This window comes from Mustela putorius, unplaced genomic scaffold (assembly GCF_011764305.1).
Source record: "Mustela putorius furo isolate JIRA1106 unplaced genomic scaffold, ASM1176430v1.1 tig00000831_pilon_pilon_pilon, whole genome shotgun sequence".
Lineage (NCBI taxonomy): Eukaryota > Metazoa > Chordata > Mammalia > Carnivora > Mustelidae > Mustela > Mustela putorius.
In genome coordinates, this window is record NW_025421490.1 from 1,841,908 (window position 1) to 1,868,966 (window position 27,059).

General features: G+C 43.0%; 1 protein-coding gene across 2 annotated transcripts in view; it reads left to right on the forward strand.

Annotated features, from left to right (window-relative positions):
* The window catches only part of CAP2 (cyclase associated actin cytoskeleton regulatory protein 2), a 139,339-nt gene that overhangs the window by 14,464 nt on the left and 97,816 nt on the right, over positions 1-27,059 (forward strand). The window contains exons 1-3 of one of the 2 annotated variants that reach the window (XM_004761279.2): positions 7,770-7,913; positions 11,558-11,679; positions 15,595-15,695. In XM_004761279.2, coding sequence (XP_004761336.1) covers positions 7,855-7,913; positions 11,558-11,679; positions 15,595-15,695 — 282 coding nt within the window. In that variant the 5' untranslated portion in view covers positions 7,770-7,854. Of the gene's footprint in view, positions 1-7,769; positions 7,914-11,557; positions 11,680-15,594; positions 15,696-27,059 lie in introns of those variants that run through there. The other variant, XM_045085059.1, reaches the window with a different exon arrangement.

Here is a 27,059-nt window from a genome sequence, read left to right on the forward strand (position 1 = left end):
CATACGTTTTCACTGCTCTTGAGTCACTAACAACGAGTGCAATGGCTGGGTCTTATAGCAAATGGATACTTGACTCTTGAAGAAACTTCCAAACCGTTTTGATAGCTGCTGCACCATTTTGCATTCCCCCTGGAGGTGTAGGAAGGTTCAGATTTACCCGCATCCTTACTGGCACTTGTTATCATCTGTCTTCCTGGTCACAGCCATCCTAGCAGGTGCAAAGTGGTATCTCATTGTGGGTTTGGTTTGCATTTCCCTGATGGCTCTTGATGTTGACCGTGTTCACTTAAGACACTGCTGGCTGGCTGTGTGCCTGTTTTCTTTGGAAAAATGTCTATTCAAATATTTTGACCATTTTTAAGTTGGAGTTTTTGTCTTATTTCTGAGTTGTAAGAGTTCTTACAACTGAGCACAGGGAGAGCAATTCATTTTGTTTTATGGAGGGACGGAAGGTCCCTAGAAACCCTTCCCAGGCTGTGGTAGTCTAGTGGGGTCTCTAAGGTTCCTCTTTTCCCAGTGCCACAATATGGCCCTTGAAGTCCTCCTAGAAACACCTTTTTGAACTACACTTGCTCCGTGGCCTAAAGCAAGAGCAAACGGGCAGCACCCGTTTGTTTGCCCAGCACCACAGGAGCTTAGAAAGGGCCTGGAGTGAGCTGAGGAGGGAACTTCTCTTCAGTGAAGGGTCTTTGCCTCACATTTCGCTAAGAGAGTAGTTCACATTTCATGATAGGAGAATGAAATAGGGATCTGTCCTGGTCCCACTCAGTGTTCAGACTCTAGCATTTTATGGCTCTGTCCTTACCCGTAAACAGCACCACCCCAAGTCAGGGCGCAGAGCCAGCCTTCAAGATATACTTAGACCTCCCCCATGGCCTCGGTTCCCGCTGGGCTCTTTCCTGCCGAGATGGCCCCGTTCCCTGCTGCCTGGCATCCTGGAGTGCTGGACTGTCCCCAGCAGCCAAACCGTCCGTTCCTGAAGGAGATCATGACCCCCTGAGGAATCCGTGTCTTCTCCGTCTGTGTAGCTCCAGCAGCCAGCACGGGACACATCTCAAAAACACATTTGCATACAATTCTCTTAAACTGGTCAATGAAGAAGAAGGAAGGAATTCATATATTAGACATGAATACATTGAGACTCACATGGGTTAAGACGTCTGCCCGGAGTTATGGAAGCTGCCAGTTAAGGGGCTGGAATCTGAAATCAAGGACCTCTGATGCCAAAATACTTTTTCCACGAGATCAAGCTATGAGTTCTTGCCCCTAATCTTCAGAGATTCCAACTTAGAGGAAAGATATTTCTATCACAAGACTGATCAGGGACCCTCCTGAGAAGTGAGACCACCAGAGCAGAGAGGACAAATGGAAAGGGGAGGTCCTTTCTACACGTGGTGGTTTTGCCCTTCTCTGCCCCACTCTGGATTTGGTTGTGATGACAGGAAGTGAATGGCAGGTGGTGAAGAGAGGTTACCCCTGACCTGTGAGACCGTGGGTGGCCTCGCGAAGGAGTTGAGTTGCAGAGTATTGGTGCAGCAGTGTTGGGAAGGACCCCGAGGCAGTTGGGAACAGCACGGTGGGGGGGGGGCATGTTTGGGGAGGCATGGCTTGTCTCTGTGAGTGGGTCTTTGGAATCCGCTGAGATGGAGGGGGCTGGGGTGAGGTCCTTTCCCAAGTCCAGCAGAAGACACTTTGCTTTTTTTCTCTGCACTGGAACTTTATTAGAGGTTTTGGAGGAATCCATTAGCCATTCAGGATCTTGTGTTTTCTCCAGTTCTGTGAAACATTTAAGGTGTTCTTTTATTTATGTAACTCTCTGATCTTTCCTATTCTGGTTTTACTGTTTCAAAATTCAGAGACTCTTGAAACTTCTTAGCAATGAAGAGAAAATGATGGCTTTTTTTTTTTTTTTTTTTTTTTCCTGTTTGGTGAGAAACTGGCTCCAAGAATGCCCAGTAGGAGAGTAAGCAAAAATATAAAGGCAGGCATCTTGGCAACACGAACATATCTTCTTAGAAAAACAATTCCCCAGCTTGACTGAGCAAGGTCTACTGCCGCCCCATCGCAAGGCAGCTGGGCAAGAATTGCATTTTGATGCCACTTTATTTTCTACCCATGCCCCTTGTGTTTGGCAGATAGTGGGAACTAACTGAACGAAACCAGCATATTGAGTGAGCCAATCAATGAATGAAGGAGGGAAGACCATGGCTTTTTCCTTCTACGCGTAACTATTATCCCGTGGTTACATGATGGTTAACCACACAATTCTTCTCCCAGTGATTGGGAGCTTCTGGAGAAAGGAAAGAAGGTCATTGTTACACTCATGATAAAGAGAAATTAACACCTAGGGCAGCCTGGTTTGATGGTGGTTCAACAAATATATGTATTTTTTTAATCTGGGCGGATTTATAGAGAAAGTAATCCATTGTGACTTTACTGGCTCGGGAGAGCTCACATATAACCAGCAGCCCAGTCTCAACATAGGAGAAGGTTAAAAAGTCATCTCCTCCTGTCAGTCCAAGTCCACTTTCTGTTTAAGCTTAGACTCATGATCTTTGGAAGCCCTTGGATCTAGGTCTCCCTTATAGAGTCTGAGGAGAAACGCTCACCACAGTTATTTCTGTACCTTCAGCCTAGTGAGGTTGACCTCAACCAGCAAGCTAGAACCTGGAAAACACAGCCATTGTGAACATGAAAATATTATCATAGTAGGGTTCTCCCCTGCTTGTTTTATGAACTTGCTGTGAGGCATTTACAAAACCCTTCGGACAATGTGGACTTTTTTTTTTTTTTTTAAGATTTTATTTATTTATTTGACAGAGATCACAAGTAGGCAGAGAGGCAGGCAGAGAGAGAGAGAGAGGAGGAAGCAGGCTCCCTGCTGAGCAGAGAGCCCGATGTGGGGCTCGATCCCAGGACCCTGAGATCATGACCCAAGCTGAAGGCAGCGGCTGAACCCACTGAGCCACCCAGGCGCCCCGACAATGTGGACTTTTAAACATTCCTGAAGCCCTGAAGAAAACAGGTGCTAATGGAAAACGCAGGGTTCACATTCCAGAGAACAGGGGCGCTCGTGTGAACCATGGGAGGAAGCCACTGTGGTGTTCAGTGGGGAAAACTAAGCCAGTGTCTTCTTCAAAATGGAAACTGCTCCTGTGAAAATCTGGCTTGCCACCTGATCTGGGATTATGCCAGTGAGTGGGCGGGCAAGGGAAGGCGGGGAGTGGTAGCCAATTAATTAGTCAATCAAAAAATATTTATAGAATTCCCTGTGTACATGGCAGCAGGCAGGACTCCGCGGGCGATGCGGGAAGAGTAAAAGGTGAGATGTCAGCCCGTGAAGGGCTCAGACTCGTTTCCTTGGGAGGCATGGTGTGCACGTGCTAGCAGAAAGCATGGCCAGAGACTGTTTTTTGTTTTTTGTTTTTTTTAAAGACTTTATTTATTTATTTGACAGACGGAGATCACAAGTAGGCAGAGAGGCAGGCAGAGAGAGAAGAGGAAGCAGGCTCCCCGCTGAGCAGAGAGCCCGATGCGGGGCTCGATCCCAGGACCCTGAGATCATGACCTGAACTGAAGGCAGAAGTTTTAACCCCCTGAGCCCCCCAGGCGCCCCAGAGAGAGAGACGGTGTTTTAATTGAGCTGGGTGTCTTATGGATGCTGGGAATGTGACCCAGACAAAGAGGCGTTATTCTGGGCTTATCACCACGTACTCCATACCCTGGGGAGTCGGTTTTCAAGGCAGCTTTGAGAATTGCTTTTTATAACTTTTTATAACGAAGTAGCTGGGTCTTAGCGGACCCCTTACCACGGAGCACAAGGTGATCTGGATGAGGGATGAAGGAGTGTTGTCTTCGAAACATGCTTCTGCAGAGTTTGGGTTTGTGTCCTTAGCAGAGGACGGTGTAAAAGCAAATGAGTCATTATAAAAATGCGTAGGGGCCTCCGGTTATAGGATCAGTAAGTCCTGGGGGTGTCACGTACAGCAGGGTGATTGGGATTAACAGTCCAGTGTTGTATTTTTGAAAGTTGCTAAGAGAGGAGATGCCAAAAGTTCTTACTGCAAGACAAAAACTTGTACCTGTGTGTGTCGAGGGTTCATTGAGCCTCTCGTGGGGGCCATCGTGCAGCGGACAGTGGTCACCCCTCACCTGCGGCTGTCGGTTGCCTGTGGTCAGTCGCGGTGGGGAAGCAGGTGATCCTCTTTCTGATGCTACAAGGTCTGCAGTGACCTTGTGCTGTCGCCACGGCGCCTGCATCACTCACCTCCCTTCATCTCATCGTGCTGGCACTTGGACACCTCGCGTCGTCACAGGAAGGAGGGTGGGTACCATCCGAAAGACCTAATGAGACAGAGAAAGGTCATAGTTACCTAACTTGTATTATAGTACAGTATATTGTTGTAATTGTTCTATTTATTATTAGCTATTATTGTGTTTTATTATTAGCTATTGTTCTTTTTTTTTTAAATGAGCACTTTTTATTTTTTTAAAGATTTTATTTATTTATTTGACAGAGAGAGATCACAAGTAAGCAGAGACGCAGGCAGAGAGAGGAGGAAGCAGGCTCCCCGCGGAGCAGAGAGCCCGATGCGGGGCTCGATCCCAGGACCCTGAGATCATGACCTGAGCTGAAGGCAGAGGCCTTAACCACTGAGCCACCCAGGCGCCTCTTAGCTATTGTTCTTAATCTCTTACTCCGATATGTATATCAGAGATAAATATATACTCTGATATATATATCAGATATATAGTAAACTTGGTCATAAGTATGTACCTCTAGGAAAAAGCATGGTATGTATAAGGCTTGGCACTATCTGTGGTTCTAGGCTTCCACTGAGGGTGGAGGACTGTATCCCGGTGGGTAGAGGAGGACTGCAGGGTCCGTACATCAGATCATTATGCAATGCGCCTAAAACTGGTACACGATCTGTTGATTATTTCTGAATTTTTGAATGCTTGGGGGAATATTTGTGACTACAAAACTACTGATTACGTACCCCAATTTTTGTTTTGTTTATTTTAAGATTTTGCTGGTTTATTTTGGCGGGAGCATAGGGAAGATGGAGGGGATGTAAGAAGAAGGAGAAGCAGGCTCCACGCTGAGCAGGGACCCTGGTACCCAGCTGGACCCCAGCAGGATCATGACCTGAGCCTAGGCTGACTCAACCATCCGAACCACCTAGGCGCCCCTACGCTTTCATTTTATAGTAACCATTACGCATTAGAAATCATGACACGTTAGAAATCTCAGTGAAGGGGCACTTGGGTGGCTCAGTCAGTTCAGTGTCTGACTTTTGATTTCAGCTCAGGTCATGATCTTAGGGTGGTGAGATCAAGCCCCATGTCCGGCTCCAAGTTAGGCGTGGAGCCTGCTTACGATTCTCTCTCCCTCTTCCTCTGCCCCTCCCTGTGTCTCTTTCTTTCCGTCCCTTTCTAACAGGAAAACAAACAAACAAAAAACCCTTGGTAGAGTAAGTATGGGAACAGAGGAAAATGAAACACTGAAAAAAAAAATCTTAAGGGTATAATTATAAGGTATACCTGAAATTTTTAGCTAGTCATTTCCATTGGCCAGGTTTTTTTTTTTTTTTTAATGTTATGTTATTTTACTTTACTTATTTTTTTTTTTAATTTTTTACTGAAGCATAGTTAGCTTCAGGTATACACCCTAATGATTTAACAACTCTGTTGACCAGTCTTTTAGGTGATTGCACAGCATTTAAAATAAACAAAGTCTTGATCTAGTGGTTTGTAGATCTGTTTCCACTGAGAGCAAAGCAGATGGGATGACTTCATAACAGTAGCTGACACGTTTGTCACCGACCATGTGACAGGCTTTGTATGCCTTTCTACCCATGTCCTAGCAACTCTATGGACGGGTAGTAACTAAAGCATAGCAAAACTAAGCTCTTCCCCAAAGACCTGCAGCTGGTGATTCCAAAACCAGGGTCCCCTATGAACAGCCCTGGTTAAAAATGGACTAAATGGGGGCACCTGGGTGGCTCAGTTGGTTAAGCATCTGGCTCTTGATCTCACCTCAAGTCTTGATCTCTGGGTCTTGGGTTTGGGCTCCACTTTGGGCTCCACGATGAGCATGAAGTCTACTTTAAAAGGAGGGGGGCAAAATGATTGAGACCTTATAAAATGTTTGCAAGTGTGGGGAATTCTCCCTTTCTGGAAACTACTGTGGGAAAGAATAGGAATGCTATCTCTTACTGTGTTAGAGTAGTCATTGCCTATTGACAGAACACCGGACATAAAACTAGTATCAGGAACTGAATATCTATGCTTTAAGGATGGGTCTTATAAAATGACCAAGGAGGCAAAAATAATTTTTTAAATGATGACAACTATCTTTTCTCCTAGGAAAATGCCTCCAGAACGCCTTAGCCTTCCAAGACAATATATGAGAGAAAATTCACCGGCTATGTTCTTACTGAAGTGCATGAAATATTTGTAAATGTGTGCCATTACTGTGAAAGGAGTTTAAATTGTTTAAATATTTAGAATCCTAACTACTTTATTTGAAAAAAAAAAAAAAAAAACCACCCCAAAATGTAGTTTTTAAACTCACCCAGAGGTACAATATGCAGTGCCCATCTTCCTATCTTTCCCACACCTCTGGAAAATCATGTTTAAAGTAAACATTTGAGGGGTATCTGGGTGGCTCAGTCGGTTAAACATCTGACTTGATTTCAGCTCAGGTCTTGATCTCAGGGTCATGAGTTTGGGCCCCACATTGGACTCCATGTTGGGCATGGAGCCTACTTAAAAAACAAAAAAACAGGGGCGCCTGCGTGGCTCAGTGTGTTAGAGCCTCTGCCTTCAGCTTGGGTCGTGATCCCAGGGTCCTGGGATTGAGCCCCGCATAGGGCTTTCCGCTCAGCAGAGAGCCTGTTTCCCTTCCTCTCTCTGCCTGCCTCTCTGCCTACTTGTGATCTCTGTCAAATAGATAAATAAAAAATCTTTAAAAAAAGACAAAAAACATCTGGTCAACCACAAGGTATATTTGCTGTGAAAGCCCAAACCCCTGAGGACAAAGACCCCAGAAACTCCCTCCAGAAGGGAAAACAAAGGTTGTGTCAAAAGGATGAAGAATCAGAAAACCAGAACGGCTTTAGACCCGTCCACAGTAACCTAGGAAGCTAGAACCTGGTGGAGCAACCTCTTGAAAATTCTGAGGAAGCCTTCCAGCCTGGAGTTCTACAAACCATCAATCAGGTGTGAGGGAAAAATAAAGATAATTTCCAACTTGCGTGTTCTCCAATAAACAATTGTGCTTTCATGTACTTTTTCAGAAGACAGTGCTCTGAAATTAAGAAGACAGTTAAGGAAGTACAAGAAATAGGAGGATACAGAATCCAAAAAGCAGGCAATACTACATAAGAGAGAGGGGGAGATGCCTCATGGGGGAAGGTATAAGCAGATCTCTGGTCACAGAGCCTACAGAGCGCCCGAGCCCTCAGAGTGACTCTCCAGAAGAGAAAACCTCTGAGAAGAAGGACCTAATAGCATTCCAGATGTGTTTGGCCCGCTCAAAAGGAGATTTCCACAACTGGGGGAAGTGTTCAGAGGTGAATCAGGATTAAGTATGTAGAAAACAGAGAAGCTGAACCACATGGCTATAGGAAAGCAGGTTGTGAAAACAAAACAAAACAAAAAATGGAGACTGACCTTAAGAGACGTCATGACTCAGCTGTGAATGGTCATAATTGTGTTGACACCGATGATTGGTCACACAGACATTGTGACACAATAGTCGGGGCACAGGGAAGTATGCGCGCATGTGATGGTGGGGATTAGGCAAGCAGAATGTGAACCCTCTTGGTTTTGGTGGGAACTCAGTGAATAATGCCTAGAACGGAAGAAAAACAAGACGTAAAGAGAGGAGCATGTTGCATACATAAGAGGTAATTAGTAAAAGCAATAGCTCAGCTACTGGGGATCGGTTGAGTCTCACTACAAAAGTGGAAGGGGGCAGCGGGGGGACTGTTGTGTTTTTGTAATAAGCCTTGTAGAACTGGTGACTCTTTAAATTCTGTGCATGTTTAAAAAGTTAAACTTTAAAAGGGGAAAAGGGAGGGGAGAATTCAAATGAGGAAAAAAATGGTAAGTAAGATGAGTTACACGTCCTATTCTAAGGGAGCTCAAAAAAGAGTACTCCCAAATTAATAGAAAACAAGGAACTGAGATTCACGTCAAGTGTAATTTCCAACAACAGATCATTCAGAAGAGAAAGTTGTGAACTTTTGTGTTCCTCTCCTTTTTCCTTTCCAGATACCCTCACACCTGACCAGATGATTGTGTTTATCTGCTGTAAGCCAGAGGTTGTAGGAGTCCTCAGATTGGCGTTGGCTTTTGCCTGAATAGGAGGACTGGACAGTAGGGGCCAAGTTGGGGCTCATCGTCTCCCCTAGGCTCTTTTAAAAAAATTTTATCTATTTGAGAGACAGAGAGCAGGGAGGGGGAGAGCAGAGAAAGAGGGAGAGAGAATCCCAAGCAGACTTCCTGCTGAGCTCCAATGGATCCCAACACAGGGCTCGATCTCATGGCCCTGAGATCAAGACCTGAGCTGAAACCCAAAGTCAGACACTCAACCAACTGAACCCTCCAGGTGCCCTTGACCTAAGTTCTTGATTGTCCAGCTGTGTGTCTGGCTTCTCTCTGCTTCTCATCTGATTCTTAGAACATCTTATGTCCAGCTCTCTTGTATCCCCCTCTTCCGTTGGCTTCCTGGTCCGAGCTCATCTGTCCGTGGGCCTGGCTTCGACTCATTCCTTACCCTGACCTTACTGTCTCCAGCCCCTGCCCTGTCCCTTTCCTCAGCCTAATTCTTAATTCCCGGCCCCCACCTCTTCATGAAAACTTGGCTCAATCTACTTTGAAAAACCAAGGCAAATGGAACTGCCTGGGAAGAATGTGGAGAATCTGCTGCCTTGTTCTTTCTTCATTCTTGAGAGCCAGGATAGCAGCTGAGGGCGCATGTGGGGAGAAGCACGTGCGTGTGTTTTGGGAGAGGAGGGGTCAGCCATCTCGGGCCCCGTCCTTCTCCCTGGGAAATGCTATCGTGTATGTTTCCGACATCCTGGAGCGTTCTTTCATTGATACATTCTTCTGTTTCTCTTAGAAACGGTTCTCAAATTTTAAATCTAGAGGTATCTTTACAGCTTCCGTGCATGAGCTGTGTTTTGGTCTCTTAAGAGGCTGTGACCAGACTCCACAGTCCGTGGTGATTTTACACGAAGTGACATCTGATTTGCTTTTAGACTGCATTCCATACCAATCAGCCCAGCCCTGCGGTTTGTGGACTAACTCCTGTTGTCTCTCAACATATGGAGTGCTATTAGATAGTGTGAGTTGGAGTCTTGTCAGGGAGGCTGATTAAGCCACAGTCGGGGACAGTCGTCCTAAGTGTGAAATGTAACAGGCCCTCCGAGACGGCGCTGGGAGCCTCTGGAGGTGGTTGGTGCCTCTCTGTTGGGGCATCGGGAGGTTCGCAAACAAAGCAAACAAATTTTTTCCCCCTAGTATGGGCTAGGTCTATGACAGTAACATTTGGCAAGTTGAGTAACAGGGAACATAGATAACTGTGAACAGATGGACAACTATTAAAAGATTTGAGGGGCTTTTATCATCTCTCAAATGGCCTTCACCCACCTACAGGATACCCAGTTCCCTTGCAAGATTACGTAAAGGGCTCAATTAAATTTCTTCTTCCCTTTTTTTCTTCTTCAATTGCAATAGAATCAAAAGTTCTGACGTTAAGAGGAAAAGAATAGATGAGAAACTGCTAATTTTGAATCCCCTTGGGATTAGATGCTGATCTCAGCTGTGCAGAGAATACTGCCCCATATTTTGAAGGAATAGCTGCTGGCAGCTTTAGAGATGACTTCCAAAATAGACAGTGAACTCCCCCATCCGTATCTGATGACCGTCTGACATTTAGATGCAGAGTAACAGAGCTATCCACGTGTTTTGAGGAATATAACCTTGTTTTTAAATATGGCCATGGCAAGTCATTATGTTTAAGCTCAAAACTAGTGAAATACAAAATGCAAAAAAGAAAAGAAAATGCATTACCTGGTTCCTTGCAGAAATAAGAAATGTTGCACGTCTTAGAGCGATAATATTTATGCACCCTCTGGGGCAGCACTGTCTCTGATATGGGAGCATGCCAGTCCTCCTTGGCTCAAGATGATGCTTGGAAAGTTTGCAAGAGTGAGAACGACAGACACTGATTAAGATGAGGCATGGTTTATTCTCTCTGGGGCAGGAAACTGATTTTGCCAAAAATAGTTACAAGGTGTACAGTGGGAGCTGTGGTACCTCAACATTGGATCTCATGAGCCCGGCCAAATTAAATTGGGTTCCATTCCTCAGGGGTCGCCTCCATAGCGTTATGTTATAGGGCCAACAAATTTCAAGGTACTGGGGCAGCTGGGTGGCTCAGTGGGCTAAGCCTCTGATTTCGGCTTAGGTCATGATCTCAGGGTCCTGGCATTGAGCCCTGCATCGGGCTCTCTGCTCAGCAGGGAGCCTGCTTCCCCCACCACCTGCCTCCCTCTCTGTCTACTTGTGATCTCTGTCAAAGAAATAAATAAAATCTTTAAAACAAAATTTCAAGGTACTACCTGTGTACACTCAGTGTAGCTCTTGAAGGAGTGTTTGGAAGTAGGAAGGATAGATACCCAACCCCACTCTTATCCAGTGTCCGTTCCCTTATTCAGTGTCAAACCCAGGTGCTCCCCACTGAGACTGCTGGGTCACTGAAGCTCCCTGTCTCCAGAAACCACCCCCTGCCCCTGGACCTAAATTTTGTCCAAGGAAATAAACATTCTTGATATTTTAATTTAAAACCTCCACCCTTCAAAATAATTGTAATCTGAAATAATCCATCAACAGAAATGCTAAAGGTAGTGGTATATAGAAAACAGGTAGAGCTCTTGGAGGTAAAAACCCATTTGCCTGCTAAACGATGTAATTTTATAAACTCATAGTTCCGCACTGGGCTGTTTGACTGAAGCTAATTGAGTAAATAAACAATTATCAGTAGGTTTAGTATCCCCTGGAGAGTTATACTTGCACAGAAGGAGTCACTGGAAGTAGTTAAAATATGTTCCTACCATTTAGTAGGATAAAAGTTGGCAACATTAACCGTGAGATACATGTTCACAGGCTTTTAAGTATATGCTAGACATAGATTGTATCATAGCACAGGAAGCATCCAACCAGACACTTGTTAATGGCATAGGGAGTGAATTTCTTGTGCATTACATATGGGGCTTATAAATGCCATTGAATTGAATGAATAATAAGAATATTTTCATTGAATTGAATATAAGATCAATATACTTGGCAGGGGTTTTTTGTTCCAAGTTCTATGTTTTTTGGAATTTCACCTGTTTTCCTGCTGTGTAGAAATACTATCTAGGTAATTAAAGCCATCCTGAGCAATTTTTATTTTCCTTCTTGCTGCTGTTAAGTTTACTGGCGTCGGCTTGCTAATCCTCCCTGACATTCACACGGACTCCTGTTTGCGCCTGTGTTTTTCTAGAATGGCAGAGATGCAGGCACTGATGGAGAGGCTGGAGCGGGTGGTCGGCCGACTGGAGCTGCTGTCTGCGGGGTCCCACCGGCCTCCTGGGGACTGCGGGGAGATTAATGGTGTCATTGGAGGTAGGGACACAAACTGTTGTCATTACTGGTCTCCATGAGGGTCGCTTAATGTTGTCCCCATCACTTAGTTCTCCAGAAATATTTTTGCCGACTTCCTTCAGCTTCTGTACCCCTTCCCTTATATGTGACCATGACATTAGCCAGATGCAAGCCACCCCTGAAAAAGGGAAAGGCAGAATGTTCCAACCCACAATCCACAAAAATTAACCGGTTATCTGTGCCTATTAAGAGCATGATCTATATGCCAAATATCATCATTCTTTTGTTTTAGTGTTTATAATGTTCCGCATTCCATAGTGACTATAAATATATTATCTGAGTAATTATCAAAGAGAAATTAATGTTCTCAATTACAGTGTCAATGGGAAGGAATTATCATTCTGTCGATTTTAATTTTAAAGAGAACAAGTCATTAAATTTAAGAACTATAATTGGGAAGGAAAGGAGTCTGAGGTGAAGGCAAACATTGGTTTCAAGTAACATGATTACATCGCATTGTTTTACTTGTGCTTACTTCTAATCAAATGTGCCTTTAACCTTGTGTGCCAATGCCACATTTGAAAAAAAAAAAGATTTAAAAATATTATATGATCAAACATAAAAAGTTAACTACATAACATAAGAAGTTAACACTAAGGACACCATATATGACAAACTCTCTAAGTTATCCACAGTCATTTTTTCAGTTCCTTCTTGTCTGAGGTCATAGACTTAGCAAAATTAAAATACAGGACACCCAGTTACATTTGAATTTTAGATGAACTACTTTTTTTTTTTTTTGGCATAAGTGTGTTCCAAATATTGCATGGGATATACTGCATGGTTACACACTTATCCTAAAAATGTATTCATTGTTTATTTGAAATTCAAATGTAACTGGGGGTTCTGCATTTCATCTGGCAGCTCTATTCTTGTGTCAAGTACATTTCCTCCTTATCTGACCCATTTTGAATCCTATCAGGCTTTGGGGGCTGGGAAAAGCCTTGGGGAATGGGGGCTTAAAAAAAAAAAAAAAAAAAAAAGCTTTCACCAGGCAAGGTTCCCATTGGTGCTTCTAGAATTTCAGGCATATTTGGAACCTTGCCTTGTGTTGCACGCCTTGGGACAAAAATGACTGTGTGAGCACAAATGTAGGGGCTGGTCCCCTCCTCCCCCCCCTGAAACAGAATGAAAATTAAAATGCTTTGAATGAGTTGAAAGGGGGTGTTGTTTAAAGGGAGGCTGCCAAGGGCCTGCAGGTTTCTTCCACATCAACTGAGATACATCTATGATGTCATTTTAAGCCTCTTTTTGTTAGCGGTATGGTTGGTATATGAGATCCAGTCAACCTCCTTTGTAAGAAAATATTTTCATGTTCCCTTCAGTAACTTGGTTTCCTTATGTCTTTGACATAAGTGATCAAAAGACATTTCTTTACAAGTGCTGACCACAAATGTAGAGCCTGTGAATGCAGAAAATAAAGTTAAACTCCAACTCTCAGGAGACCATGTAGTGTTGTTGAATGAAGGGGGAAAGAAATCCCTCCGTAGTTTGAACCTCACATGACTTAAAGAGGTGCTTGCTGGGCTGCACTTTGTATTTTCTTTGTTAGAGAAATAATTTTGGGGGGAAATTAATAGGTCAACAAAATCAGAAGGCAGGTAATTAAATTACTTAGGTATTTAAACAGGTACGTTCTGATACAGCAAATCATTCTAAACCATTTATTAAAGTTAGGTGTTTCAAAACAACTTAGCCAGTAATTTATTATTCTGTTTGAAATGGAGTAGGGTCATTTCGGAAGAAGGATAAGTAGCGAAATACCTGGAAGATACCCGTCCTTTAAAGTTCGCTCATCCTCAGCAGCACTGGTTTCATTTCTTCTTAATTTCGTGAGCCTTGATGATCTCCTAAACTCTGTTTTTAACAAATCCTTGAGGACAACCTCTTGCTTTAAACATAAACATCATTATAACAGTGATGTTGTAACTAAAGTTTAGGGAAACATTTGAAGGTAAAAAGAAACTTTTAGATGAAATCCCATCCATTACACATCTGCAATGTGCACAGATCAGAGGACTGCCCGCATGAGCCTGCGGCTCTGTTGGGTTTTACGATGTGTTTTCTTTCTTTTTTTCCCCCTGACAATCAGGTAAGTTTGGTTCAACCGCTGAAGAAGTATTTCTGCATGCCCGCCAAGTGACAAGTACTATGTGTTACGTGCAAGGAAATCTTAAGATGAATTACATACAGTCAGAATCCTCCAGACTCTTTAGTCTCTGTGCATTGCCATTCATGGCCACAGATGCTTTGATTAAGGTGCTCACAAGGTGCATGTTGTAGGGAAAGACAGGTCGTTAAAGGCTGCCCAGAGGAGGTCTGAGCAGAGCCGAGTGATGAAAGGACATTCCTTCTGCTAGGTAGAGTGCTTTGTCGTGTTCCTAAAATTCTCCCACTTTAGACACGTAACAGAGTCCTCTGAGGCGTCTCCCCCAGCAACAAATGGATTGATCTGTTTCCAGATGGATCCATAAGGAATCTTTGGGCATATCTCCCCTTTTATGTTCAGTAGTTGATAACGTACTATATTGTGAACATTAAGGTAACTCAGCTTCAATAGCCTCCTTAGATGTTAGATCGCAGGTGCGCTGCTGTTAAATAGCGCTGTCAAAAACTGTTTTCATCACCCTCTGGGCCTCTGGGAAAGCAAGGAAGCTTTATCCTACACGTTTATGAGGAGGGATACTTCAGTAGAGTATGAGAAGGGAATCTTAGGTTTTGGTTTGGATATTTTTTTAAGATTTTACTTAATTTATTTATTTACTTACTTACTTGAGAGAAAGAGAGAGCATGAGTGGGGAGGCAGAGGGAGAGGGAGAACCAGACTGCCCACTGAGCAGGGAGCCTGATGCAGAGCTCCATTCCAGGACCCCAGGATCATGCCCTGAGCTGAAGTCAGATGCTTAACTGACTGAGCCACCTGGGCACCCCTGGTTGGAATTTTAATTGTCTGTGGGGTTGAGTTTCTCAATATTAGGGTCCTGAAATCTGGGACTAAGACACAGTTTTTCTCTCAGTTTAAAGGCGGGAGAAGAGAAGCAGAGCATGCCAGGTTGGGCTGATGTCACTTGGTTTTGACAATAAGTTGTCAGATCAAAACTTAATGTGAGGGGCACCTGGGTGGCTCAGTGGGTTAAAGCCTCTGCCTTCGGCTCAGGTCATGATCCCAGGGTCCTGGGATCGAGTCCCGCATTAGGCTCTCTGCTCAGCAGGGAGCCTGCTTCCCTTCCTCTCTCTCTGCCTACCTCTCTGCCTACTTGTGATCTCTGTCTGTCAAATAAATAAATAAAATCTTAAAAATCAAAAAAAAGGAGAAAAAAAAACCTTAATGTGAGTTAGCTCAGCAGTCCTTTCCATGCCTCCAACTTCCTACCCCCCCCAGAAAGTGAGGACAGGGCAGAACGGAACATGTGACACTGCTGTTCTTTTCCCATTTATTTGCCCGGAGTTTGTTATTGCCTTTTCATTGTCGTGGGCGATCTTGGTAACTGTTTGCAAGGTCGTATCAATAAGGCTTGTGTCAGTTTTTGGATCGCCGCTCAGTTTGACCTATAGCTTTGGTCAAGTCACGTGCCCTGATTGTATCTCCATTTCTTCATGGGTAAAAGTGTGATGCTACCTACCTCATGAGTTTGAGGCAGAAATAAATTAGTATGTAAGTGAAAGTGCTTACTCAAGTGGATGAAAAATAGCAAAGCATTGTTTTCTTGAGCCTGGAGCCATTGAGAAATGTTTCCTAAGTACTGAGTGAATGAATGCCCTGGTGAAAAGAATGAGAATGGCATGAGTGATATTAAGCTTCCATAGTTCCTATGGCAAAGCAGTACTAGCTTTTCTTTAAACTCTTGGGAACTGACGAATGTGCTTCTTCCAAAGGTGTGGCACCCTCGGTGGAAGCCTTTGATAAGCTGATGAACAACATGGTGGCAGAGTTTTTAAAGAAGAGTAGGATCCTTGCTGGTGATGTGGAGACTCAGGTGAGTACTTTCTTCTCTTGTTGTCTGTGGAGAAGATGACTACTATGATTACTATTTAAAAAAACCCAAAATGACAGAGGCGGGTGAAGATATGGGGAAACTGGGACCCTGGTGCACTGCTGGCAGGAATGAAAAATGGTGCAACCAGGATGGAATATCCCACTGCTGGGCATAGACCCAGAGAAATTGAAAGCAAGATCTTGAAGAGGTGTTTGTACACCCAAGTTCAAAGCAGCATTGTTCACAATAGCCAAGAGGTGGAAGCTACCCGAATGTCTGTTGGTGGAGGAAGAGTAAACACAATGCGGTCTGTATGTACAAGGGTATATTATTCAGCTTTGAAAAGGAAGGAAATTCTGACATGTGCTATCATGTGGATATACCGAGGATGTTATGCTCAGTGAAATAAGCCAGTCGCAGAAGGACAAATGCTGTATGGTTCTACTTCCATGAGGTATCTATGATTTATTTGAGCTATCTGATTAGTCAAACTCATAAATGCATTAAGTAGAATGGTAGCTCCTTGGGGTTGGGGGACAGGAGAAATGGGAACTTGTTTAATGGGGACGGAGTTTTCATTTTGCAGTGAAAACTAAACTCCAGAAAAAGTTCTGGAGATCTGTTGTGAAACAGCATGAATATACATAACACTACTGAACTGTATGTTTAAAAATGGTTAAGATGGAAGCTTTTGTATTATGTGTGTTTACTACAGTGAAAAAGTGCAGCCCGAGGAAAAGCAAAGCCATAGAATTTAAAAATCTTTGGATTGGGAAAGACCTATAATGATATCTCGGCCATCTTCCCAGTTTTAGACATTTCTTTTTTACATTTAAAATGTTGAGCATCATCCTTGAGAGCAGTCATTATTTACATGCATTGAGTGAAAATCCAATGTAATAGCCAAACCAATTAGAAACCTAAAAGAAATCTATCACCAGGTTCTTCTTTTTTATTTGCCTTTGTTTCTCACAGAGGATTAAATTCCAAATCCATCTGCTTATGGATTTCTCAGCAATGGCAAAACCATTTTCAGTGTAGATTCACAGAAAATCTGATTCTTGAATAAAGCTGTGGTTTGCGGTAAAGGGAAAAAAAAAAAAAAACATAAAAAGGGACTCTCTCTTACTTGTCCCCCAATTAGACATTACCTGCAACACCCAACACCAGTCTTCCACACGATCTGGTGACTCGGGTTATACCAGAGTTTCCAGAATTGTAATTAATAGGTGCTTCTCTCATCACATTTGCAATGCATTTGTTCATCACATCTGAGAAAAATGAAGATTCTCCTCATGACCTCCGTTTTTATTAAATATGCCTATTGAAATGCCATTGGCAAAAGAGGGGAAGCTCTGATGTTCATGAGTTCTAGAAAAGTCTGCGTAATAAGACGTGTTCGCTTCAAATGTGTCATAGAGCTCAGTAATTGCTCTGGCCTGCTCTCAAACTTTAATGGGTTTGTTCGTAAGAAACGGTGTACACAGTAAGATAGTGGCTGAGCTGCTTCTGTTCTGAGGAGTGACGGTACCTGAAAACCACACATAAAATGGACTATTGCTGCCAATACACTAAAAGAGATTCTCGAGTGACTGACAGACCTTTATTGTCTTGAACTCTGTTACAATTGGGTCATTATTGTCACTATTTTTTTAAGATCTTATTTGTTATTATTTTTTTAAGATCTTATTTATTTAGGTATTTGAAAAGAAAGAGCATGAGTGGGAGGGGCAGAGGCAGAGGGAAATGGCAGATCCCAAGCTGACTGCACCGGACGTGGAGCCCAACGCAGGGTTCAGTCCCACGACCCCAAGATCATGACCTGAGCCAAAATCAAGAGTCAGCCACTTAACCAACTGCACCACCCAGGTGCCCCTCATTATTATTACTATTAATTCACATTGACATTGTGTTTCTGAGATACAGAGTGCATTATAACTCTCATTAGTAATAGCTCCCAGAACCATGTAGAGAAGTGTTTTACTAAAGAATAAAGAGGCCTATTAATAGATATATTTAATTTTGCATTAGAAAACATGTAGAGTTTGCATACTAAGTAAGTCTCTCCAAATTCCATAGTAAACAGTTCCTTTCGATTCCTTTCAGAACAAAGCAAGTTATAAATAAAGTGTCGCTTCATTCATATTAAGCTTTTTCTTCTCTCCACTCATCAGCCTGAAAACAGTAGGACTCAGTGGGACTGTTCTCGATAACGGATGCAAAATGCTTTAAAAAATTATTTTTCACTAGTGGGTTTTTTTTAAGTGAAAGAAGGAAGGTAAGGAGAGAAAGAAGGAAAGAAAAAAGAGAGGGAGAGAGAGGAGGAAAAGAAAGGGGTGGGGGGGGAGAAGAGAGGAAGAGAAAAGAAGAAAAGAGAGAAAAGAAAAGGAAGGAGCTTAGGAAGGAAGGATGGAAGGGAAACAAAGCTTGTCATCCAGAAGTTCAGCCTCCGATTCTACAACACAAAGAGAGCCCAGGCAGCCGTTGTCCATCTGCCCATGACTTTCATACACTGAGCAAATGGTTTATTTTTTCTCTCTTATGGAACCATGTGTCATTGACATTGAGCTTGCAGCTGCTGCCTCTCACATAAGCCAGAAGTGGGGGGTTGAACTTTGTTCCAAGAACACACCTGTTGCCTAGAAAAGAAAAAAAGAAAAAAACCCCTCACATACCTGATTGTACAGTATGGAAATTTGAGAATGACACAAATGTGCGTCACGCTAAATCCTAGCCCTGTGTTTAGAAGCTGTCCCACAGATACTAATGATGAATAAGGGCAGCCGAGCTATGATTTAGCGTCTGCTTCGACGTGTCGGCTGCTGGTTGGGCTTAATTTACTGATCACTCAATACTCTATTGACAGAACAGACCACAAAAAAGGGGAACTAATAGCTACAATTAGGAAGCTCTGCTGAACCAGAGAGCATAACAGGTTTAGAGAAGATTAGGTCTTGTAAAGCCTTCTTGGATGCAACATAAACCCACGGGCTTATTTAAACTGCTCTTCAATCCAGAGACACTGATGCAGCTTGCACCCCTTTTAAGAAAAAGGTATAATTTTATAATAGAGGGTTAGATTAAATGGGGTCTTCAGTGTTAAAGGAAAGGGTCATCCGTAATACCAAGCCCTTCGTCAGACGTCATTTATCTTTAACTGGAGTAATGTGATTTTTCTTACAAAGCTGTCCTGTTGTTATTCATGGTCTACGGACCCAACCTCGGGCTAGTTCTAAATGACTTGACAGTCACGAAACAGCTACAAGCCATGTAGATCCTCATAATGCAAACCCTTTTTGGAGATTTATGGAATTTACATTTTTAAAATGTCTCTAGAAGTCTGGAACATTTATTTTCTGCCCTTGATTAAAATGGATAAGAAAGAAACACTCTTTTATTCATCGTTTCATAAAAATGAAAGAACCATAATTTGAACAAAAAGGCAATAAAATTCAATTAAGAAGTATAACACATTTAAGCATCGTGTGATTAACTCACACCGCACAATGTTAGGACCTTGCCTTCTCTGCCATCATAAAGGATGCACATTTTTAGCCAGTTGTGGTAGCTGAACTCTGGGGTCACCATCACGGCTCTAGATGTGTCTAGTCTTTGTCATTGATGCAAGTCATCTATAAAACCTTGTGTTCATTTTAAGCTGTGCTGGTGGAGTCACGTGTTCAAAGAGAGCCTGACGAGGACTAGCAGTCTGTATCTGGGTCTTAGAGCTGGCTCACCTTTTTACAGCGTAACCTTTAGCTCGTCCCTTACCCTCCTCAGTCATGAGGCTGGATGACCTCACTCCTAGTGGCCTTCCCTTTCTGGCAGCCGGTGGGAGTGACCACCTGTTGTGTCGGCATTAGAGCAGGAGGGAGGGGCTGGTTGGTTTCCAGACGGAGCTTGCCACAGGACATCATCACAAATATAAAAGCATCTTGGGCCATGCCAGGGAAAGTACTTCAGTCATCTCAACATCTGAAGCAAACAGAAGGAAACATGTCAGGAAAAGGACACACAGAACACTAAAAGACAAACTGTCACCCTCTTTCCTATGCTACAGAAGACACTCAGACGCCTTCATTGGAAGAGACCTTGAGGCCTCCCTGAGTCTGTCCTTCTTGGTCGTACAGGTTGTCACTTACTCCTTTATTGGACCTGTTCTTTGAAAATAATAACTGTCTTTGGATTAAATAATACAGAATGTGTGCATATTTATGTTTCTAATTGTATCCTTTTCTTCCTTAATTCATACTCATTTAAAAAGTGATCTTTTGGGCTGCCCAGGTTGCTCGGTTGGTTAAACATCTGTCTCTCTCTTTTTTTTTTTTTAATAAATTTTTTAAAGGTTTTATTTATTTATTTGACATACAGAGATCACAAGTAGGCAGAGAGGCAAGCAGAGAGGAGGGAAGGAGAAGCAGGCTCCTTGCTGAGCAGAGAGCCCAATGGTGGGGCTCCATCCCAGGACCCGGGGATCATGACCTGAGCTGAAGGCAGAGGCCTAACCCACTGAGCCGCCCAGGCGCCTCTAAACATCTGTCTCTTGATCTCAAGCTCAGGTCTTGATCTCAGGGTCCTGAATTCAAGCCCATGTGGGGCATGGAGCCTACTTTAAAAAATACATATTTTTTTTGCATTTTAAATGCTTCATAACCTGGGTCAATATAGGAACCCTTCTGCCCTCACTCCCCTCCCCCCCAAAATCATCAGAAGCAGAGGTTAGGGGTGGACTCCACCAACACCCCATTCTACGCAAACCTCCTTTACTCTCCTGCTTACCTTCAGCCAAGTCGTTTCTCCCACTAACTTCTAGTTCCCTGCTAATTGCTTCATTTGAAACATTTATTTTTACAGTAACTAGACATAGAGTACTTTGGCAATTCCAAGCCCGAAGGATCTGTAGGTCTTTCACATTCTCCAAATGGCAGAGATCCAAAAAATGACTTGTGGCAAGAATTCTGCCCCTAGATATCATACAGACTTCGAGTTGGGACTTTTCTTTCTTACTGGCTTAGCCAGTTACGATTATCAGAATTATTAGAGGAGATGCATTACAATTATCGCTTCTAATATATATCCCTTTCCTTTTCCCTTCTCACTCCCTCTCACCTTTCTTTCTTCCTTCCCTCCCTCCCTCGACACCCTGGAGAGGTTAGGTGACATCAGTGATAGGCTGAGTGATGAGCCTTGATCTGGTGCGGAGTGGAGATCTGGTCTCCCCAGTTGCAATCCCCATCTACCAAAGACGGGTGGGGAGACACCCGTCTTTGGCTCTCGGCTGCTGTGTCCCCCATCATCTTTGTGGGAAATGAGCCCTAGTGAGAAGCACGTGGCACTGACTGCCCTCTTCCTCCCAGCCTCTGCACTCCATAGTGGTTCCCACTTCCCCTACCCGGTGCCCACTGTGCGAGGAAAGGGTGGTCAGACAGCTGACTCCGGCGAGGGCTTAGGAGGGGGCGGCACACCGCCACTGCTCATGTACTTCAGGCTTCTCCTCAGAGCAGTGCTGAGTGAGGCGACAGGGCAGATGGTGGCCTGCAGGACAGATGCGTGGTGTCCCTCGAGGGTCTTGGCTTCCGCCCCATCACACCAGCCCGGTCTCGGCCTGGTCCTCACTCACTGTGCTGTTGGGCATCAAATGTGCAGCATTCCAGAAGGTCACAGATAGATCCGTTTCTGTCCTCATTTCTTCCCAAGAATGTGAAGAATTTTTATTCTCAGCATTGGACACATACTTTGCAACCCAGCCCATGCTCTGACGCACAGCCCACTCCTGCTAGGTCGCTAGCCTTAGTGGGACCTCCCTGGGACCCCTTTTCAATGTAAGGACCTTGTTGTTTGGAGCGTAAACCCCTGTCTCTTCCCTTTGCACATTCTCGTTTCATGGTGCACTGAAGGCTTTGGGGACCAGCTGGTGAGAAACTGGTCTTAGAATCCAGACAATCTCCTGAAGGGCCCCCAGGCATCGCTAACCCCCAGGATCTCCCCATCTACCAAAAATAAAACGCCACCCAAAATTTTTGCTGAAACAATGAATTAGGTGCCATGAATCTTGCAGGTAAAGACTTTTTTCTGCCTTTCTTTTTTCCTTCCTGAACAGTGAAATAGTAAATTTGCTTTCACTAAACTTTTGCCTGAATTTTTTTTTTTCTTCTTCTTCTTGAAGAACCATGGAATGCTACACTGGTTATCCCTGTCTGTTCTGTGTTTGCTAGTACGAACCACATAAAGAGCAGGGATACCTTCTGAGCCTGCCCAGGCCTGCTGTGGCTGGTGGGTGGGCTGGAGCACAGGCTGGGAGGGGGGGGTGGGCAGACCTGTCCCCCAGCAGCTGGCCGCTCTTGGCCCCTACCTGGGGACAAAGTAGATGACTGAGTCTCACACGAACGGCACTGCTCTGTGTAGAAGCCTAGCAAGACTGTGCAGCTCAGGTCGCTTTGTCAGGAGTTCCCCAGGGTAACCAGCAACTTCTCTCCGGCCTTTTTTCTCCCGGGCAGCGCCCTCTCCGAGGATTCTTGCCATGTCCGAATGGAATCATGGTACCTAGAGGCACAAAAATTCATGTCCTTGTCATCACTCTTCTCTTTCCCTGCCCTTCCTTCTTCCTAAAACTCTGCCAATAGCTGAAACATTTGTTGTTTGTTTTAACTTAATTGTCCGCCCAGAGGCTGCTTCAGAATCTGAAAATTAATACTTTGTCTAGAAGTAATGGCCTGATTTCATTTAGATTATCTTGTTATTTCTATCCATGCTCCATCCCCACAAAGCACATGCATGCGCACACGTGCATGTCCACTACGTGCCTAAGAATTCCTCGTCACGCTGTATTAGCTACGTAAGAGAAAAAAACAGTCTCGGGCAAATATATCAGATGTCAGGCCCAAGACTCCCTCAGGTTGTAGGAAATGTTTGCAGCTTTGTCAGTTGTGTGGAAGGCAAATACAAAATGTGCTTTCTTGCCTTTAGTAGTAGTATTTCTATTATTTTTATTAGTATATTTAGTATATTTTATTAGTATAGTTAGGTTGTGGTTTACCAGTATAAGTCTCAAAATATGAGGGTTAAAAAAAAAATGAGAGCTTATACATTTTATAACATATTACAACCCAATTCTTTTTAATGTGTCAAATGTAAGATCTTTTAGTGATGTAAAAGAAAAGAACGTTCTCAATGAATTAATAATTTATTGTCCATTCAAGGAGATGCACATATATAAAATAATCCATTGTATGTGTGTGCATATACATATATATACTCAGCCATAAAAAAAAAAGAAGCAAAAGCGAAAGAAGTCAGGTGGAAGGACAAATACCATAGGATTTCACTTACATGTGAAATTTAAAAGGAAAACAAACTAAGCAGAAGAGAAACAGACTGACAAATGCTGAGAACAAACTGGTGGTTGCCAGTGAGCACAGGCATGGGGAGGTAGGCAAACTGGGTGAAGGGGGGATTAAGAGGTACAAACTTCCAGTTAGAAAATAAATAAGACATGGGATTACGGTGCACAACTTAGGGAATACAGCTAACTAATTTATTACAGTGACCGTTTCCTCGTGTATAGATACCAAATCACTATGTTGTATACCTGAACTAATACAATATTCTATTTCCATTATCCTTCAAAAAAATAATCATTAATCACTCATGTGTTTGCAATAGAAATCTTTTCCCTTTCAGAAAGGGAAGATTTTATTTATTTATTTATTTGACAGAGAGAGAGATCACAAGTAGGCAGAGAGGCAGGCAGAGAGAGGGGGGAAGCAGGCTCTCTGCTGAGCAGAGAGCCCGATGCGGGGCTCAATCCCAGGACCCTGAAATCACCACCCGAGCCAAAGGCAAAGGCTTAACCCACTGAGCCACCCAGGCGCCCCTCTAAGATGTTATTTTTAAGTGATCTCTGTGCCCAACAGGGGGCTCAAACTCATAACCCCCAAATCAAGAGTCACATGCTCTACTGACCGAGCCAGCCAGGCGCCCCAGGAAAACACTTTCCTAAGGCAACTGGAGTATTGTTATTTGACTTTCAGTTAGTTAATTTTATTAAAACCAGTTAATATACAGGAAAGGTCGTATGGTTTACTGATAATTTGGTGCTGGGGTTTAGGACAAGGTTCTAGAAGTTTGCTGCTTCCCTCTGACCCTCTCAGCTCCTAGCACTGTACCCACAGGCTCATCTGCTCTTGCTAAGTGAATGAATGAAAATGAGTGTTTGATAAACGAATCATTAATGAATTATTGAACCAATGCATGGACGAACATACCGTGGCTGAAAGTGTAGATAAAATAATATCCCAGACTAATAGTTGAAAAGAGATCAAGGCCAAGTTTAAAGTCTGAATCATGTGAAATTTGGAGAAACATAGACTCCATAGATTTTTGTTTATCTCACACACACACGCTTGTATCCTGAATTTCTCAAAGACCTGACAGTTTATCTGGTACCTCCCTCATTCCCTTCATTCTCATTAAGAAAAGCTAAATGAGAATTTCCTGTAATTTATTTGAGGATAGTTGACTCACATGCTACATAGTTTTAGGTGTGCGGCCTAGTGATTCAGCATCTCTACTGGTTACGCTGTGCTCACCACAAGCGCCCCTGCCATCTGTCCTGATCCATTGTAATGCCATTGACTATACTCCCTGTGCTGTGCTTTTTCTTCCAGTGACTTAACTCATTCCATACCTGGTAGCCTGTATCTCCCACTTCCCTTCACCCATTTTGCCCATCCCCTCACTGGCCTTCCTTCCGGCAACCATCAGTTTGTTCTCCGGCTTTATAGGTCTGCTTCTGGTTTTTGTTCGTTTATTCATTTGTTTTGCTTTTTGGGCTCCCTATATGAGTGAGCTCATATGGTACTCATTTTTCTCAGTCTGACATTTCATTTAGCGTAGTGCCTTCTGGGTCCACCGCATCACAAATGGCAAGATCTCACCCCTTTTTATGGCTGTGTGATATTGCTATGTGTGTGTACATTCTTGGTCCATTCATCTATCAGTAGACAGAGGTTGCTTCCATATCTTAGCTATTTATTGTAAATGCTGCAGTAAACATAGGGGTGCGTGTATCTTTTTGAATTCGTGTTTTTGTTTTCGTTGGGTAAATACCCAGTGACAGATTTATTGGAGCACATAGTATTTTTATTTTTAATTTTTTGAAGAACCTCCATACTCTTTTCCCAAGTGGCTACCCCAATTTACATTCCCACCAGCAGTGTGCAAGGGCTCCCTTTTCTCCACATCCTCACCAACACTTGTTGTTTCTTGTCTTTTTTATTTTAGCCATTCTGACAGGTATAAGGTCTAAATGAGAATTTATGAACATGCGAAAATCCATCAATGTAGTGACTTGTAGTCACTGCCAGTAGAAATCCCATGAGCTCTGAGACAAGATCTTTTTGTGAACTTTACTGTATTTTAAACTAAAGCCCAGATTTTTTAAAAACCAATAGAATGTTGTTTGTGTTCTCTGTTTGGATTGGGTTTTGGCATATTACTTTCCCCTTTGATCATGAACATTCGCAATGATAGCGATCGGGTGAGAAGTAACTTTGTAGAGTCCTAAGGGGCCAGTTGGGACATTAAGTTTTTGTATGGTACTTCATCATATAATTCCCAATAATCAACTCTCCCAGGTTCCAAGAGTCTTTAGCTGTCTTTTTATAATTTTTAAACATCTGGATGAAAAGTAAAAAACTGACTGGATTGTCTCAATGTATCAAAATAATGACCATCCCAAACTTTGAAATGGGGACTCTCACCCCAGAGTTCACTTTTAAATTAGTTCACAGAAACTTGGAAGACATTTGCCCATAGGCCTATTGTAAGCAAAGGGGGTTCAGTTCCTGCTCAAAGACATGAAAGAACATTCTTCCATGTGCAGTACTCAGACCACTGAGATCTACAGTCTCGTTGTTAATTGTCTGCCATGAGAAAGGACAGAAATTGTAAGATTTGAACACTTTTGCTAGCAATCCCACAGAGTAATTTTAAGTCTGCTAAATCCGGTAATTTAAAAAACTAGGACTTGTACTTTGTCTGGTTCTTCTTTTTTATTTTTCTAGTAAGGCTCTTTTATTATTTTACAAAAGTATCAGTCTGTGACAGATGAGAAATTAAAAAGAAAAACCTTTAACCAAATGTTTTTTGAGCGGCACTTATGTAATGCAAAATGCTAGAAAAAAAAAAATTCTTCCACTGTGCTTTTAGTTAAATGAAGCAGGAAAACAGTAATATAAACTGCAAAATGGTTAGTAGTTTCAAAGGCAGAAAAGTAAATTTTCTGAGGATAATTGAGCCGAAATTGAGGGGAGATAAAAGAAGTGGTATGTACACTTTAAGAAAGATTTGTCTTATTAAAAATAAAGTCTGAAAGGATATTCATTGAATTGCTGACAATGGTCATTGGGCTGAGGGGGTCTGGACTTAATGAAAACTTTTACTTCCTAAACATTCAAATCTTTTGAACTTTTTACATCATGTGTGTGTTACTGTTATCATCAAAAGAGAGGAAAAGGAATATTTGACAGTAATGGGAAAAAATCTTGGAATCAAGGTTTTGCGTGAAAGGGAGTTCACTGAGCTGCAAAAGACGAATGAAGAGAAAATGCAGGCACCAGGTGGCCCCCCTGATCCTGAGCCCTTGGCTGCAGAGCACCCTGTGGTCAAGGGTCCAGGGTGCCTGGGAATCCATGGGGAGTTGGGAACAGGTGTCAATCAAAGACCATGCATGGATTGAGTGTTCCTAATAAGAGCTCAGTCTAGATTGATGTTGGCTAGATATGGTTGATGAATGAACAAAATCTGATTCTTAGCTAAATTTTGTAGTTGCTAGAAATCAATCTTACTTCCCTGACTTATTTTCATTTTCCATATTAGTGAGCTAGGCAGTGTAAAGAAGGGGAACGAGAACTAGCATTCGTTGAGAGCCTACTAGGTGAGGGCTCTTTGCGTAGTGACTGACAAACATTCCTCGGTCAGTAGGAGAACCATTTAAGAAGGAAAAAGATTGGATAACGTGCTTATGGCCATGCATCTAGGAAAGGATAGAGTTGGGTTCTATCTCAGGCCTGTCTAAAGGTCTAAAGCTCATGATCTCTGCACTACACCAATCCACTATACAGTAATTTAAATCATTCATTATTAAGCAGTAGTCACTGAGCTTCTGTACCATTTATGTAGGTACCCATGGGCCTCATCTTCAAGACCTACTCGGAGACCCAAGGCATATACACATGCGTGGAAGTTAAATAAGAATATGGCTTACATAACATGAGTGAGGGGACAATGCTTAGTGTCACAGTGCATTCTAGAATAAGATAACCTTGTTGTCCCTAATTTTTTGGAGTGATCTTAGAGCAACCA